Here is a 17,435-nt window from a genome sequence, read left to right as displayed (position 1 = left end):
GAAATGATTGAGTTGACCTAAAGTGTCTCCCTGTGTGTGGCTTTCTTTTAACAAATGTCCCAGTTTTACATTACTGGAAAAAAAAATCCATCACAGCAACTTCAAAAATCTTTATTTAAAGGTTGATATACTGATGTCACTGTGCACGTCATTGGACGGATAAAACAGGAAGCCTGACGCAGCTTTTAAGAGTTACATATACAGCAACAGTTACTGGTCATAAATTGCCATAAATTACAGCAATGCTTGATGGAAAAATTCAAATAAATGGAAATCTGTCCTATTCTGGTCAGTCTGACCAGAGCAATCAGCACAGATCTGATTTCCATCATGAAGGCAGATGGTTTGCTTAGCACAGCAAAGTGGTCAGAGCCTCAGGGTCCTTGAACTATACTGGCATTGTGGGTATAATAATCTTAAAACTGTGATCACTACAATTCCCAGAGACCATTTTACCAAGAATTCATACAATTATTGGACATAATGACAGACCGAAATTAAAATTCATACAAAAACTGTAAAGACAGTAATAATTTATGCACACAAATGAATACTTAATTTCACTTCAAATTTTGGGAGGAATTAACAAATTTCCAGAGATAACTAGCAAGGGGATTTCATAAATAATGTAAATGTTTTACTTTAAGCTGATTATTTTTTGTTCTCAGTGTTCTTTGGGAGTTGTAGTTTACTCTGTTTACTACTTTATCTACTTTTACTCGATAAAGCAGAATATTTTCTGCTCGTCTGTACAAGTGACTGAGCCAGATGTGCTGCAGATCTGCCTCCGAGTTCATCTTCTGTTAGAGGAGGCAAATAAAAAGAGGCAAGGAAGCAGGAAGGATTAGAAGTTGGAGGAGGCACAGACAGAAACCTTGATAACCATGTTAGCACCATGAAAGCTTCACCACCTCGGAGGTGAACAAGTGGCATGCTGGGAAGGAGGAGGTGGTGTTAGGTGTGTGTCAGGAGTATTCTTATCCAACCAGGTTATTTTATAGTCGCCATAGAACATCCAGAGACGTGAGTATTAGTTATTCCTGTAAATAATTCCAGTATTTTACATTTGTGATCCAGCAAGTCCCTTAAGTCTGTTGGATCGCTTGCCGACAGTATAACAGAGAGTGCTGTTCTTCCAGGGCACTGGTAAAGCTTTCATATTTTCTTCTGAAAGGTGTGCAAGCATGAAGGAGAAATCACATCCAACATGTTTAGCCTCTTGCAGGAAGAATAAGGAGTGAGGCTGATGGGTAATGTAGTCTTAATGTAGGGCAATTGAAGCGGCAACAATTACCAATGGCTGCAGTGAAATAGAAGTAATAAGTAACCAGTGGTTCCCTGGCAGAGGGAGAACAAATCAGAGTTCCCGGTGGAAATTAATCAGCAGCCCTTTGTTAACAAACTTCACTAAGGCTGCTCGGTTTGACGCCATCCATTAGCAGTTCTGTGTAGCTCTCTCAAACTCTTCATCCTCTTGCCCTACTTCCGCCTCTTCATCTTGCTCCTCTTTCTCACTCAGTTCCTCCCCGATCACATCAAGCCGCCCCTCCTGCCCATTCGGCACCTCCTCCTCCTCATCATTATGAAGTCTCGACTCCTGCAGCTGCAGCCGCCGTTCCTCCACCAGCAGGAGGCGCTCTCTGACGCCCTCTGCTGCAGCTGCGGTGTCACTGGGACTCCCAAAATACTGCTCGCTCCTGCAATGAAAACATGGAGTTAGTATCTTGTGTTATATGAAGAGTGTCTTTTTTTTTTTTTGCATACTTATGTCACACATAAAAAACAGTCACATTATTTTGAAGAGACAAAAAGCTGGTAAATCATTTTAGGCTTTAAGACTTGCTTTTTTCAAGTTGAAAGATAATATGTCGGTGTTGTGCTTGTATATTGCTTCTGTTGCCCCCAAACAGACAAGTGCTGCCCCCAAACAAGTACTGTAAATTATTGCAGGTTAGGATTGGGATTTCACGTATAGTGGCTATGGTTAAGATGGAAGTGGTTGTCCTGGGTATTAATGTATGCCAATAAAGTGACAAGTGTGTGTGTACCCATCAGGGAAGATGACAGGCATGGTCAGTCTGTCCAACAGAGTTTTCCCCAAAGAATCAACTTCATCCAGCAACTCTGCCTCCACACATTCCTGTTGTAACACCTGAAAGTGAAAACACATGCTGAAGGGTAAACTTACTGTCAGTGTCTGCCCAGCTGCAACAGTTATGTGAGGATTAATGTCACACCATCATGATATTTATGCTGTTGTAAGACATCACACATAATACAGAAAAGTGTGTCTCTATCAGCCCGTCACACCTTTTCAGCAGTGGTGTGGAAGTTCAGAGCCAGCTCCAGCCTCTGTTGTCTCTCCTCTGCGCTGACGCTGAACTGTTTCCAGACTCGGTTGAGTCTTGGCAGCGTGTCTCCAGAGGAGCGCGTCGTACAGCGCAGAGACTGGCAAAGGACGACAGTCGCCTGCAGCAGCTGCCGGCCATAATCGTACGTGCTCTGAAGGAAAAGACGGGGACAGGGACAAGCAGAAAGACAGTTAGTGTCAGTCTCTCTGCTAACAGAAGTATTTCTTCTTCACATAAAACTGACAGTTCAACATTTTTTTAAATGTGAACAATTAATAAAAGCTTTTCTGATCAATATTTTACATCAATAATGGATCAAATCCCCAAGTGCAGTTTAGCAGCTTCTCACCTGAGCTACATCCACAAATTTCCTGTGTTTGTCCAACATGTTCCTGGTCTCCTGGGAGTCATCGCCCAGTCTGACGTGGGTCTTCAACAGGGCATCCAACAGCTCACCCAGCCACTCCACTGCCTGAACACACACACACACACAGATCGTCTCATCAGCACAGGAGGTAATGTGTTTGTGTGTGTCAATGTGGTGTTGTTGTGTCCCCTGCCTGTAATGCATCTTCTTCACATTTGAACAGTTGGACCATCTGTAGCATCTTCAGCCTCCTCACATCAACCATGTCTTCACACCTGACACATAAACACACACACACACACACACACACACACACACACAGAGGTAAAGGTTTCAGTCACACAGTGATTACAGCAATAATATGACAATGTTTGATGGATCATCTGTTTTTAGAACTGTACCAGTAGGGGAGCTGACATGTTAAATTCATCCTGGGGCTGACACTAAATTAAAGGTCATGGGGTCATTAAATTTTAAACGGCCCATCCTCTGTGGAACCAGACTGGGATCAGGTCATTTTTACTGAAAGCTGAACAGCCGTTGTTGTTTTACTCTGAGTGAATCTGACAGGTCAAAGACATATCGGAAGGAAAACGCTCACCAGAGGTTACGGTTTTTAAAAGAAATGCCAGTAGTTTAAAAAGTTGTGACTTAAGACTCTGTGGCTGCTACTTTATTATGGTCTTTATGGTCTGAATGCCCAGAGTACCCATGAGGCTCATGGAAGCTGTAGTTGGAAATGCCAGCAAAATACAGAAATACAGATTCTCAGTGGGAATGTCCAGGTGCATAAATCTTAAGCAGCTCATCTTAAGCATCATGTTTTTGCTATTCAGAAAGACTCATCCCAGAAAGTCCCAGTGGGTCTTGGCTGTGGAAAGAACAAAGCTACCTCTGCTTGCGGAGCTGCATCTCCTCCATTACAGCCTGGATTTGCTGAACATTGTCCTGCTGTTCCCCAGCTGGACTCTCGGTTTCCTCCAGAGACCAGGACGGCTGGCTGCACATTTGCTCCAGCAACAACGCCCCCTTTTGACGCAGAGAAGTGAGACCAGCCTCTGCATGGACGAGATGCCACAGAGGCACTTTAATATACTCATCAGTTCATTGTCACTGCTCAGTCACAGGTAAAAAAGATGCAGATGCATTATCTTTATTCATTTTCTTTTTTTCTAATTAGCACTACATATAAAGTGACAATTCATTAGATTTATCAATAACAGCACAAACCAACAGACTGCAGCTTCTCCTCCAACAGCTTCAGGTTTTGCTGAATCGAAGCTCCATCAGCTGGAGCCACATCAGCACAGAGCATGCCCAGTAGGCCGTCTAACTGCTGAGACAACTGCAGAGAAAGATGCAAAGCTCTGAGTGCTGTGAAAACATCACATACTTCTGTTTTTTTGGCTTCAGGTCTGAGCTAATATAGTCCTGGCCTCATCTCTGTGCTGGGTGCAAAATGATGAAGCTGAAATAGGCCGAGTTCTTTTTAACAGGCTTGTGTTGCTATCTCCTCTATGTGAGGACCTCTCTCAGTTTTAAACCACTGTAGTGAGGACATTCCTGCACTGTGATGACAGTTTACTGGTAAAGACTTGGTTTAGGGTTACAATTACGCAAAGTGTGGTTGTAATGGATTAAGGTTTAGCCATGCATTTCTGTTAAGCATGTGAGTTACCTCTTGTGTGGTGCTGTGGAAGCTCTGCGCTGCCTGCAGGACGTTCTGTCGACTCTCCAGCTGAGCTGCCTGTCGGTAGCACACGTCACTCAGCTGCTGCTGCAGAGCCTTCAGCTCCGCCACTTCCTCCTCCTCCCCGGCACTGAGCAAGGCAGCAATCTGCTGGTTCAACTCCACATACACCGCAAACCACTCCTGCAGCACACACACAGAGCATCAGGCATATTCTGACATATGTTTACAACTCCATTAACAGCAATAAATGCTGCTTTTATGAAAAAAACAATGTTCAGTTTCTGTTAAAACTGCATTAGATTGATGTAACTTTTACTTTTTGAGGACTGGTTTGTGACGAGACTGAATTGTATTGTAATATACTGAGAAAGGTTTCAGTTTAGTCTACCCTGATTGACTGAATAAAATATTTAACAGTACAAAGAGTACATAGATCTCCTTTGTCTCATAAGCCTTTTTCCCTACATGCTGAAGTAATACGCTAATATTTCTCATGTCGATTTAAGCAATCTTTCTTTAAGTCAGCTTACAACAACTAAGATTCAACATGTGCTCTCTGTGGCCATGGAATAATTTATGTCTGTGACAGACATCAAAGTGGAAGCATTAAGAGACCAACTCCATTCAGACCTATATTTAACCCCAAATCTAATTCACTCATTTGTCCTTGTCATATGACCATTGGTGTGTTAAATGTTGTGTTTCATTACACTGTGCTGGCTCTCGATCTCCTCGTGCTTTTGTTGAAGCGCCTGAGCTGCTCGTATCGAGTCTCCGATCGCCTGATGAGTCTTCAGAAGCTCTGAACCTGGACCCTGCAGCCAAGTGACCACCTGAGAGAATAATACAAAATACAGCCTCAGTGACTTTCTACAGAGGGAGGAGTGGAAGAAACATTTTCAGATGAAAGTTTCATCCATTTCCTCTGTAGACAATGACAGCTCTCTGACCTGTTAGAACATATTTCAATTCATTTGTATAGCACCAAATCACAATATAACCACCTCAAGGCACTTTACCAAAAAATAAAATAAAATAAAAAAGAAACATAAACCCAGGGTAGGGGAGCTCAGTGCACTGATGGAGAGTCCTCAGGAAGTCAAGGCCTATAGCAGCATGACAAGGGGATGGTTCAGGGTGTCTGCCTCATAAACCCAGACTGGGAACAGGAGAGGAGCTTGATAGCTAAAGGCTCTGCCTCTCATTCTACTTTTGGAAACTCTGGGAACCACAAGTAGACCTGCACTCAGAGCGAAGTGCTCTAATGGGATAATATGGTACTTTGAGGTCTTTAAGGTATGAAGGAGCTTGATCATGAAGGGATTTGTATGTGAGAAAAAGGATTTTAAATTCTATTCTGGGTTTTACAGGGAGCCAATGAAGAGAAGCTAATATAGGAGAAATATGATCTCTTTTGCTAGTTCCTGTCAGGACTCTGGCTGCAGCATTCTGGATTAACTGGAGGCTTTTTATGGACTCACTGGGACATCCTGATAATGAGTTACAGTAATCTAGTCTTGAAGTAAAAACGAAGTAGGGTTGATCATTTTCTTAAACTTACAGACAGCATTTAGTGACCTCCGATTAGCGTAATCGGGTGTCATGTGATTAACAATCTGACTATATTTACAATTAGCCTTAGCAAACAAATGACATTGGACTGTGGTCGCTGGAGTCTCTAACTTCACATTTCTGATTATGGACCTGCCGATTACCAGAGGCGGTTTGTCAGCACGTGTGTCGCTGAGTGGGAAAAATCTGTTAGAAACGTAAACAGGCAGGTGATGAGCCGTGGGCTTCTGCTTAGCAGGATGTTTCCGTCGGTCTGTCACTCAGGCTGATTCTCCGTCCAACAGCTAACAGGCTCCACGCCTGCTAACGGGGCTAGGCTAGCTGGATCTTGTTCAAAGGTGAAGAGCTGCATTTCCAATTCAGTAATCCTTGCCTCCAAACCTACCAAAACCTTACACCTATTCCAGGTCTCATTATGACTAAAAGAGGCAGAGGAATAACTAAACATGTGGCACACCAAGCAGGAGAGAGAGGGAGTGGCCATGCTAGCAGCTAGCCGAGCTAACTGGTAGGCTAACGAGCAAGAAGTAACAAGTCTAGAAATAGCAAGAAGTATTGGACAAAAAGATGGTACTTGACTAGTACAGGAACATGTAACGCTTTATGAGTTGTACGGAGAATGTACATAGTTTTTAGGTGTGTTAGATTATAGCTAGTCTGTGAATGAGCTGTACAGAAAAACCCAGCAGAACCTGCTTGAAACAGGAAGTAGATTCGCTTACCCAGGAAACAAGTCACCACTTTTCCCATTTGATAAAAGTCTGTAGGTACAAAATGAGGGCTGAACTATGACACTTAAACTGCATTTTGATGAGAGAAACGCAATCACAGAGCTGTGTGAGCTATGTGGATTTCTGTGACATGCACCGCAAACAGCAGGCAGAAGCTATGACAGTGTGACAGTCAGCACACCAACAGGACCCTGATACTGAACCAGGAATCCAGCTATTATCTTCTCGTTTACACCAGTGCTCCTCAGACTGTGACATGTCAAAACACCTTCAGTGGAAAAGGCCTTTTGAGAGACATGGTGTCGTCTGTGAGATCTCCAGTGTGGGAGCGACTGAGAGCAGCAGGAGACTCTCAAGCTCTACTCGCTTCTCTGATGGGGTTTACGTCATATATCATGTCAAGATTTTCTTTCACTGTTCATAGATTATTTCTTATATTATCAATTTCTAATAATCTTTTATTTCCACTCTCAAACTTCCTTGCTATGCTTTTGCAACACACATTTAAGGTGTGGTAAGGCCAAATTAAATGAATAGAAAATCCAACAGCTGAAACAAATGATGGGCTGAAATTAATTAAAAGAGGAGAGATGGATCAATTGGAAATTAAAGGAGCAGTCCATGTTGTCTCTGCCTAGTAATATGTTCAGTCCAGTCCAATATAACTCACATCATTAGTGCCACTGTGACAGGCAGACTGAGTTTTATGTGAAAAATCAGTAAGGAATAGTTTAAACTGTGAAGTGCACTGATGAAGTCAGAAATAAATATCTTTTTAAACATTTATTCATTTTATATAATTATCCAATCAATTAAAAACATTTACAATTTAAATTACAGCTTCTTTTTTTACTAGCAACCTAATGTTTTATGGATGCATTTATAACTGTTTAATTCTTACAAAATAAAATCACATTCAGTGACTATGATTTTTGCTGTGAAATGTTCACCACATTACTGCACAGCACAGTCACATCTGGAACTTTGTATCCAGATGTGACTGCATCAGTATCATGATTTAATTGTATTTATCAGGTCAGTGATGCCTTAAAGTCTGAACATGAACACGAACACACACACACACACACACACACACACACACACACACACACACACACACACACACACACACACACACACACACACACACACACACACACACAATTTGATCCAGAACTAGGTCAACCCCCCCCCAACATCACCTCAAATCCTCCAGACTAGTGACCGACATGTTGTGGTTACCATAGCAATTCTAGGCTCCTCTCCAAGACACTGGCGTTACCCATCAGCCACTGTGGCTGTGAGAACCTCAGTAAACCTAGTAGAGTCTTACTCCTCAAGTGAAGCTGCTTATTGACACTGTTTCCAAGGGTCAAATACTGGACACTGCAGCACTTTATACAGTACTGTGGCAGTACCACTTGTAAGCATATGGTGGATGTGTTTACACATTTTTGCTTCATTCAGTATCATAAACTAAAGTTTGAAAGGATTTATGAGGAGCAGTGAACATTTTTAAAGAAATAATTTATTTTATGCATGTGGGTGCATGCATTACCTGCATGACCTTGGCGTGGATCTCATCTAACTGGGTGCGTTTGTTTCGCTGCCTGCAGAGCTCCTGATATCGGGTATATTGCTCCCTCAGCGAGTCCAGCAGCTTCATCACCTGAGGCTGAGCCAGCAGCTCCTCCTCCATGGGACACCAGGCTGGACCTGGAAGTCGGAGGTCAGAGTTCAGGCAGAAGACCTGTGGTGCTATAATGTAGGATGTTTCCTTGTCTCTAGACAAATCATAACAGTCCCTGCAAAGGTGATTGAAGTGATTGCTGGAGATGATCCTTTAATGTATGTGTCAAATTCTTACTCTCGTACACACATTTTGAGTGTCTATGTACTACCCTGATACCATGTCAGAAACAGGACATACACAAACACTTATGTCATTAAAAACAACATCACAAGTGTTTGTTAAAGCTTTTCTGGAGTGATTTAACCTATCCATGAACGACATGATTAAATGTTTTCCAGTATGTTTTGGGTGGATGATGGGTGGCATTTAGGCCAGAGAAATAATATTCACAAAACAGTACTGATGACATTTCTTCATTTGTCAAAGTTGGACCAACACAGCCAATTCTGGATGACTAACAGCTGCTTCCTCACCTCCCTGTCCTCCTCCTCCTCCTCCCTCTGAGCCGTTAAATCGACGCTGCTGCAGCTCCGACAGCAGCTCATGACCTGTAGACAGAGACAGACAGAGAGAGAGAAGCTTGGTATGAGGTTTAAAAGCCTGTTATAAAAGTATCTGAAACAATAATGCACCAGTGTCTGTGTACATGCTGTTACATTATGAAAGCCGCTGGTAGAGGGAGGAGGGTGGTACCACAAACAAAGGCTCCTTTCACCTCTGCCCAACACACAGACACAGGCTGCTCAGTAGAGTCGACGCAGCCGTCCATCCATGTCTCACCCATCCCCAGTGTCTACTTTATTCCAGGTCTCGGTGACAGCAGACTAAGTAACCAAAACCTCTCTCCCTCCACTCACAGCAACCAGATCAGGCAGAGCCCAGACACTCTGCCATAGAAGCTCATCACTACCCAGACTCATGGCCACAAGTGGCAGCTGAACCACAAATCATTAGTTGTGCACACAATAAGTAAGTAAAAACCAATGTGCTGGTTGCATTATCATTTTGACTATGAGGTTTGATTTCATATCTCCTGCAATGGAAGAATCTTTGTCTCTTCATCTTCAACATCAGGTTATTCAAAGATTTTTTAAAAAGTTATGAAACTGGTTTTATTTCTTTAACCTAGAGAGAAGGTGTGAAATATCTACAGGTTGACAATTTCAATTCAAGTCTGCCTTGAAACAACAGTCAGGTCCCCATACAAACACTGAAACCGGTTTTGTTTTCTGTAATCTCTCCTCCTGTCCAAACTAGCCATCCGGAGCTCTGCTCCTGACACCTTCTGAAATAAGTTATCAGGTACAAAATCCATGGTCCTTGTTTTGTGAAGATTTGTATGGGAACATCAATCTGAAGCTGATTGGATGTGTTTCCAGAGACAATGTGTGAGAAGATGATTTTACCGGTCTGAAGAACAGTCTCAGGGTCAAACGATGGCAAAAGGGCACAGTCAGCTGTTCTGCTGAGGACAGACACAAAACAGACACAAAATTTAATTTATGCTGCACATTTAAAACTGTAGCTGTGTGTGTGTGTGTGTGTGTGTGTGTGTGTGTGTGTGTGTGTGTGTGTGTGTGTGTGTGCGTGTGTGTGTGCGTGTGTGTGTGTGTGTGTACGTACTTGTCTTTGTCCATCGAGCTGGTCTTCTCACTGTCATTTATGATTGACAGTTCATCCAGTAGTGATGTCGACTCTTTGGTGAACTTTTCAAAAATCTGCAAAAAATCCAAAAATAAAAATGAAAATGAAAATAAAAACAGTCACAATAAGACCAGGTGCAACATTACTATGGCAACAAGCACTTTACTTCACAAAGATTTTAAATATGCTAATTTATTTAAAGGAAACAGTTACCAGTCTCTTGTTGAGCCAGTCGGTGTGATCGTAGTCCAGACTTCCTCCAAAGTCGTCAGTCAGCTGACAGGGCTCGATGTAACGAGTCAGCTTATTGGCCGAAACAAGGATCACCTGACAGGAGGAACAGACACCATCAGGCATGGTGCATATTAATTAAGATGAGACTCATTCTTGGCTTTAATCTCTCCTGTTTGTCTCCCTACCCTTTGCTTGGATCAAGTCAAAACATAAGTTTAGTATTAGTGTAGTAGAGTATTTAACAGAAACATAAAGCAGCAACCAGCATAAAGACTTGATTCTTTGATTTTAGAGTTTCCTTTAGCAGTGTGATTGAGACATGGGATTGATGTTTCTTAGCTACACCTCTCTGTATAATGCTGTACAGCTCAACAACACCACAAACTACATCTCCCAAAATGACCTTAGAGTTGAATCAGCCTTCTCGACAACATTATCAGCTTCATGCAGGAGGATTTACTGCAGGACTGTTGGACTGGACGGCATTAATTTTAGTAAGGTGCATTTAATAAACTAAGTGCAAGTCCAGCACGACTTCATTGTATCAGCACAGCAGATTTCTGGCATCACAAAACAAACTTTTCCTTTGGTTTCTCAGAGCTCTTTTTAAATCTGGAGATAAAGATGTTATTGTTCAGAAACAGCCTGTGACGTTTTACAAGAGTATCTTCTCTGAAGGAAAACTAACAACAAATTTACACTTTTGCCGCTTGTTGTCTGCTTATACATGCATTGTGTTTTTATCCTTTTATATCGACTTATCACTTGATAAAAAGCTTTCAACCGTATGTGTGTAAGAGATTTCTGGAAAGTCAGACAGCTGCTGGTGAGTGTGTCGTGCAGTTGTTGCTGTCACAGCTCAGTGTGTGTTTATCCAAATGTTAGGTGAGACAGCAGCTGTACGTCACACACCCCACTGTGAAATCCACACACACACACACACACTGCATAGTTTAGATGACATTTCAACACTGTCACTGGTATCTCCCCTTCCAAGTAGCTGTGTGTGTGTGTGTGTGTGTGTGTGTGTGTGTGTGTGTGTGTGTGTGTGTGTGTATTAAAATAAAAAGAACAAGATGAATGCTCGATCGGAGTTACATAAAAAAAATCAATCCCAGCATATTACTGATCAAAGCAACAAAGGTTTCTTCATTAATATATATTATGTAAATAATGCTGAATACTACATGTTTAGTAACTTACACGTAGATGCACTGGGAACAAAATAATGTAAATCTGAGACATTAAAACTGTTGCTGTTCATCACTAAGCTCTTAAATGTCAGAGTGTCCTCGAACTCACCAACAGGGAGAATTTCCTCCCTGTCTTCGGTCTCAGCACACAATGATAACTCCACTTTGGCTAGAAAATAAAACGATATAAACACTGACTGTGATGGTTTATCTGTCTGCAGCAATTTTCAAGTTGCGACAGACCCACCAACTTGGTCTGGCTACCATGGCAACGATCGTGGAGCCAACATGGCTGGAGAAATTTGGGTCACAGTGACTACTGATCTCAGTCAGTAAAACCATCTGCTGTAATAGAGGACGAGTTTAGCCAAAAAGCACACAGTTTGTTCTTCTGTCTTTGTGAGGACACTCACTGACATAAGGCTTCCCCCTCCCCCTAACCCTAACCCTCCACCATCACAACAAATGCTTAGCACCAACACTAAACCTAAACTAAACCTAAAACCTGCACACAGCTCTTCAAAGGGGTGTCAGAAAGGGCGAGATCTAAATCATGGCCTAAAACGAGTCCTCACTCTGTACAGCCATACAAGTACAAACACACACATCGATCCTCAGCTCAGGTTTCCAGCAGCACTCAGGACAGTTAATGATTCTCAAGGTTATTATAACTGGCTCAATTTCTCTCTGTTGGATATCAGATAACGACACAATTCAAGGGTGTGTGTGTGTGTGTGTGTGATTTTTCAGACCGAAACACAGATGGCCTGTTTGTCTCTGCTCTTTAAAAAGCTTCTCTATGACGGGAGGCTTTCCAAGCAAACAGAAACAGCTTTACTTTAACAACACAGTCAGACAACACCTTTTATGAACTAGTTCATCTTATCCATTTCACTCTCGGGGAGAAGACACTGTTCACAGGGACCCACAGTCAGCGATTAGAAACAAAGACCAGAAGATTTCTATGCATCTGTTGCTGTCTGTCTCACAGCAATGATGCCAGCAGCCCTGTGAACAACTGTGCTTTGAGCTACTATGCTAACATGCTCACAAAGGCTAATGTTTAGCAGGTTCACCATCATAGTTTAGCGTGTTAGCATGCTAATATGTGCTAATGTTGGGAACGTTTTGCATGTATTTGTTCCCAAACCAAAGCCATGAACAAACTAACATTTTGATCTGATGACAGTTCTGGGTGGAAAGTTGCAGGATCATAGTGCATCCTCTGGGACATTAATGTGTGCCACAAATTTCACCATAATCCACACAACAGTCATTGCAGCATTTCACACAAACACACACTGGAGGAAAAGTCAGTAGGATTCATCCTTCAGAGGAAAGTCGGGTACAGATTTTCAAAATCTAGAAAAACCTGTAGTTCCACAGTCTTGGTACATTGAGAACATGATCAGGGAGCATAATGGAGGTTTGTTGTGACACAGTTTAGCGAACAGCAGCTGAGAGACTCACCTCAAAGCCCAGGCGGTCCTTCTCCTTCCAAAAACAGAAGTGTGTGACCTTCTTATCCCAGAATTCATCTGGCTTCACCACACAGACCAGTGACACCTCCGCTGGGATTACATTCTGAAACAACATCGATTTCTCATCATCCTCAGTTCTTTAATATCCTGACAAAGTAATGCAGTCATGCATGTCCTCACTGGGACTTGTGTTTCTCTGTCTGAAGGGACGTTAAATGTGCTTGTACCTGCAACATGAGCACCACAGTCTTCACAATGTTCCACTGAGACTTTCTCCCATCCACGATCACGGTGAAACCTCGAGCTTTACACTTCTCACTATGAGAGACAGCATCCATTTTATAGAATATAATTCATACTATGACCAACACCCACACCGTCACATATACATATTGAGTTTCCTGCTAATATTCTGTCTGTGCTCCAAACTACAACTTCAGAAGTGTCAGAGTGGTTTATTCACACCGAGTTACTTAAATTGGAAAAATTCATTCCCAGTTCAGAAGGTAACATTTGATTGTGCAATTAGGGCTGCAACTAACAATTACTTTCAAGATTGATTAATCCCCAATTTATTAAAAAAAACTCAATCATTGTTTTGCCAATAAATTGTCAGTGTCATTTTGAAAAATTCAAAGTATCCTGGATCTGAAGGTGTCACATCCTCAGTTTTGTCTGACTGATGCCCAAAACCACAGTGATTTTCAATTTACTATCATCCAAGAAACAGAAAAGCAGAAAACTGTCATACATGTGAAACCAAATGATATTCTGCAGATTATTTCAACTGGAAGATTTATAAATGAAAATTGAAAAGATGACGGTTGTATTGCATAGAAACGTTCTGAAAAGATCAAGTCAAAGTGTTTTGTATGTTCAAAAAATGAAGGTCAATGTCACTTTATTGTCTCCCAGAAGAGAAAACTATCAGAAATCATGAGAATTCCTGCACAAAAAACCACAGTGAAACACATTCAGTTAGAGCACACATGCAAACATTGGCCAGAGTTAAAAATTACAAAGCAAATGAATCACAAAAACATGCACTCTGTTAAAAACCCATCATCACAGCCTACAGCATATAAAGCTTAGACCTTTTACAGATGAACATACTGGATTCTTACACCAGTGCCAAGATGTAAACTACAGAAGCTCTTCAATGACAAATTAACCCCAAATATGTCCAAAGGCTTTAAAAATGAGACAAACAGTCTTTGCTTTCCACAGCAGCACATACCAGACCCTCCCCACTGCTGCCTGTGTGTGTATGTTGTGTGTACCTGGGGATGCTCAGAAGGTAGTCCAGTGTGGTGCTGAGCTCCTCCATGCTGGTCTGATCTGAACTCAAAGGGATGGTCAGGATCAGACCACTGCGCCGGTCTTTGCCGCCTAAACATGGACGCACAGAGACAAAGGTGAGAAATTACTACTGACAAAACTGCATGTTAACTGATATTAAACTGTTTTCACACTGGGAAAACTCAGGTTAACATGTTATATCATGTTTTTGTGTTTTACCTGAAAGAAAGGCCAGTTTCTTCTTGAGGATGGAGAGGATGGTGGTCGCTTCCATGGTAACGTTGGACATCTGTAGACAAATACACACAAAACTTACTCAAGTCTGTCTTAGACACTGGTCCACAAGCTTCAACAACAGGCCAAAGTGTCAGCACCAGTAAAGACACACAGGCCCAGGACACGTCAAGTAGCTAAAACTTCCAACAAGCTCAGACGCTGGTTCTCTACATTAAACATCAGGCCAAAGCCTCAGCATCAACAAAGAAACTCATACACTGGTCCACAGGCCCAAACACTGGTCCACAGCTTAGACACAGGTCCAAAGTCTCAGCACTATCAAAAACTCAGACACTTATATTACTGACCCACTTGCTGTACTGGATTAGAAACTGCAACTATCTGACCTGCTGGTGTATAAACACAAATATTACAGACTTTTAGAAATAGTATAAAAATCAAACACACCAAGAGTGTACAGATTTTTGGAATAAAGAACACGCCGCAAGTCAACACCATCAACACCAGCAAGATTATGAGTGATTAAAAGCACTTTGACTTTCTGACCACTATTAAATACAGACATGCTCCAAACTCTGCTGAAGTATTACAGGAATATTACAGACAGCACAGTGATGTTCCATAAGGATTTTCCCTCAGCTGGCATTCCTCCCAGACAAATCTTGGCTTGACATTTAGCTCAGTCTGTGATTTACTGTCTGTTTCGTCAGCATGTTTTAGAGCAGTTAAATCAGTGAGTTTACATCTCTGACAGTTCGTTGCTTGGTTCTGTTTTCTTTCAACCACCTCTTTGCTGGTTTAAATCACCATCTTTTCTATTGTTTTGTTGTGTAATGATTAATACTGTTTCATATGCTGGATGCTGTTTTATGTGTTAGATGAGAAAATGAGAAACAGGGGGAAATGTCTAGCCTGGCCCTGACCAAAGGGAACACAATCCTCCCACCAGCACCCCCAAGAATCATCCATCCATTAGCTATATTGTTTATCCTGTCCAGGGAAGTGAGCAGCTTGGAGCTGATCCCAGCTGACACTGTGCGGGAGGTGGGATACACCCTGGAGAGATCACATTAAAATTCATTAACATTATATTTCAGAGGTGATATGAGAGCTTTAAGCTTCTCATTTAACTCTCCACAAGAAGTTTTGACTGTATTTGTCAGTCTTAAAACATTTGCCCCTTTCTGTTATATATTATTCGTTGTAATTTAGAGCAGTAACTTCAGTGACCTGCATCACCATTGGTACTTTGCATCTTTTATTATTACATTTTCCTCCTCAGACTTTTTCATGTTATGTGCAAATATTCAGTAGTATGTTCTTAATCACTGTACATTTCACCATAATAATGCTCCGCACCAAAAATTCCCAGCTCTAACGCATCGACACGTTTGTGTGACACAATAATTCAAACAGTCCACTGAGCATGAGACTTATCTTTGTATTTGGGTTATTAATTTGGGAGCAGTGTTATATCTGTGGTCCTACATGGAGACAAAACGTTCGGCCGATGTTGAGAATGGTATGTCTTTATTTATGTTTCTGTCTGTGCTCTTCTGACTGGTTTGAAGTGAGGAGAAATAAAAACAACATGTAGGCAGATGTTTTCACAGGCACCAAACAGGAGATAACACACAATATAAGTTTACGTTTTACTGTTGCGTGTTTAGTTTGTTGTTACAGAGAAATGTTAATATTTTTGTAAAAACCAAACTAGTATTAATATTTTACCATTTTCTGCATTTGCCTTTACTTTTATAAACTTACTAAACATTTTGACTGTTTTTGTTTTTATGTTCAACTATTCTTTGTTTCCAACAATTTATTTCAATTTTAATACAAATATGTATTTAGTAGTCCTATGAGCAGTAGTACTAGTAGTACTAGTAGTACTGGTAGTAGTAATAGCAGTCAGACTGGGTAGTGGAAGTATTTGTGGTGATAAATGAGTCTGTTACTGCAGCTCCAGTCATGTCCCCTGACCTGCTGCAGGGTTTCATCTTCATCCGCCTGCTCCTCCCCAGCCTGCGGCCTGGATGCAGCTGCAGGACGGCCCAGGACGGCCCAGTACGGCTCGATTAGTCTAGGTTTGGTTCGGCTCGGCCCAGAGACACAATGACCTACATTCAGCGGCTGCAGGCTGCGGCTTCTGCGGCTCTAACCTCCCTCACCTCAGTCTCGACCCACTCGATATCGATAACTTTGGAATCGATCAGCATTAAGTATTGATCAGGCGGATTTTCTTACCTCTCAGTCAAATCTGGATCATTTTATAATGTCCCGATTTTTTCTCCCTGCCCTCCTCCTCTCCTCCTCTGTCTCTCCTTCTCCTCTCAGCTCGTCCTCTCGCCCTCCTCCTGCTCCTCTCGGGCTGATTGATCAGCGGATACTGAATCTGTTTTCCATTAAAAAACCGCTGAAGATCTCAGTTTGTTCTCGGTTTGCGTTGAACAGTAGAGACACAGAAACCAGGCGGTGGACCTCGCCGCTCTGCGCAGCCTCAGTGAAGCCGAATAAAAGAATGCGACTTCCTGTAAAGCCACATTCAAAATAAAAGCCTATTTAGCTCAGGTACCTGGTTTCCAAGAAGACAGGCCTGCTTGGATTTCAAAATGATGTCTTGGTTACTCAACTGACATCACATTCATTTGCTAAAATTTGGAAAACTCAGTGATAAATTTTCAAGAAAAAATGCCAAACTGTGCATCTAGTGTTACTAGTATCAGTATTTTCTAGGCTGTAATGGTCATTGCACCGAAAGCCAAAGGGCTGGTCAAATCGAGATACGGACTGACCTGATGATGGCACTAGATGAAAAATCACATAGCTTTGATGGTCAGTGGTAGACATGGATTTGATACCAGGCGTCTTTTTTGAATACTCATTGTATCTTGACAAAAATAAGCCACAAGACCATAAAACAATGCATGAGTTAATGCT

The 17,435-nt window shown here is 41.9% G+C and overlaps 1 protein-coding gene across 2 annotated transcripts; it reads right to left on the bottom strand.

Annotated features, from left to right (window-relative positions):
* Positions 1–95: 95 nt before the first annotated feature.
* Positions 96–17,432, bottom strand: sestd1 (SEC14 and spectrin domains 1). 2 transcript variants are annotated; one of them, XM_026295119.1, is made up of 19 exons: positions 16,743–17,432; positions 14,478–14,547; positions 14,240–14,348; positions 13,187–13,277; positions 12,949–13,062; positions 10,265–10,378; positions 10,031–10,125; positions 9,814–9,872; positions 8,881–8,955; positions 8,273–8,430; positions 5,122–5,244; positions 4,397–4,591; positions 3,949–4,063; positions 3,611–3,776; positions 2,912–2,993; positions 2,701–2,823; positions 2,311–2,502; positions 2,049–2,152; positions 96–1,697 (listed from the first exon to the last, which is right to left on the bottom strand). In XM_026295119.1, the coding sequence occupies exons 2-19, from the start codon at positions 14,545–14,547 to the stop codon at positions 1,436–1,438; spliced, it is 2,247 nt and encodes a 748-aa protein (XP_026150904.1). In that variant the 5' UTR covers positions 16,743–17,432; the 3' UTR covers positions 96–1,435. The 2 variants fall into 2 exon arrangements, with proteins under 2 accessions (XP_026150904.1, XP_026150906.1); XM_026295121.1 differs by having other exon boundaries at positions 9,814–9,869.
* Positions 17,433–17,435: the final 3 nt, after the last annotated feature.

The sequence above is a fragment of the Mastacembelus armatus genome, chromosome 21 (assembly GCF_900324485.2).
Source record: "Mastacembelus armatus chromosome 21, fMasArm1.2, whole genome shotgun sequence".
In the NCBI taxonomy this organism is placed as follows: Eukaryota; Metazoa; Chordata; class Actinopteri; order Synbranchiformes; family Mastacembelidae; genus Mastacembelus; species Mastacembelus armatus.
This window is presented reverse-complemented; position numbering and strand designations above follow the sequence as displayed.

Bases quoted from the DNA above. Each gene is read 5' to 3' on its own strand.
- sestd1 (XM_026295119.1), bottom strand. From the start codon at position 14,547: ATGTCCAACGTTACCATGGAAGCGACCACCATCCTCTCCATCCTCAAG. The intron at 10,379-12,948 runs GTGAGTCTCTCA...TCCTCCTGTCAG, and splicing joins AGGACCGCCTGGGCTTTGAG to GTGATCCTTGTTTCGGCCAA. The intron at 2,994-3,610 runs GTAGCTTTGTTC...TTTATGTGTCAG, and splicing joins ATGCAGCTCCGCAAGCAGAG to GTGTGAAGACATGGTTGATG.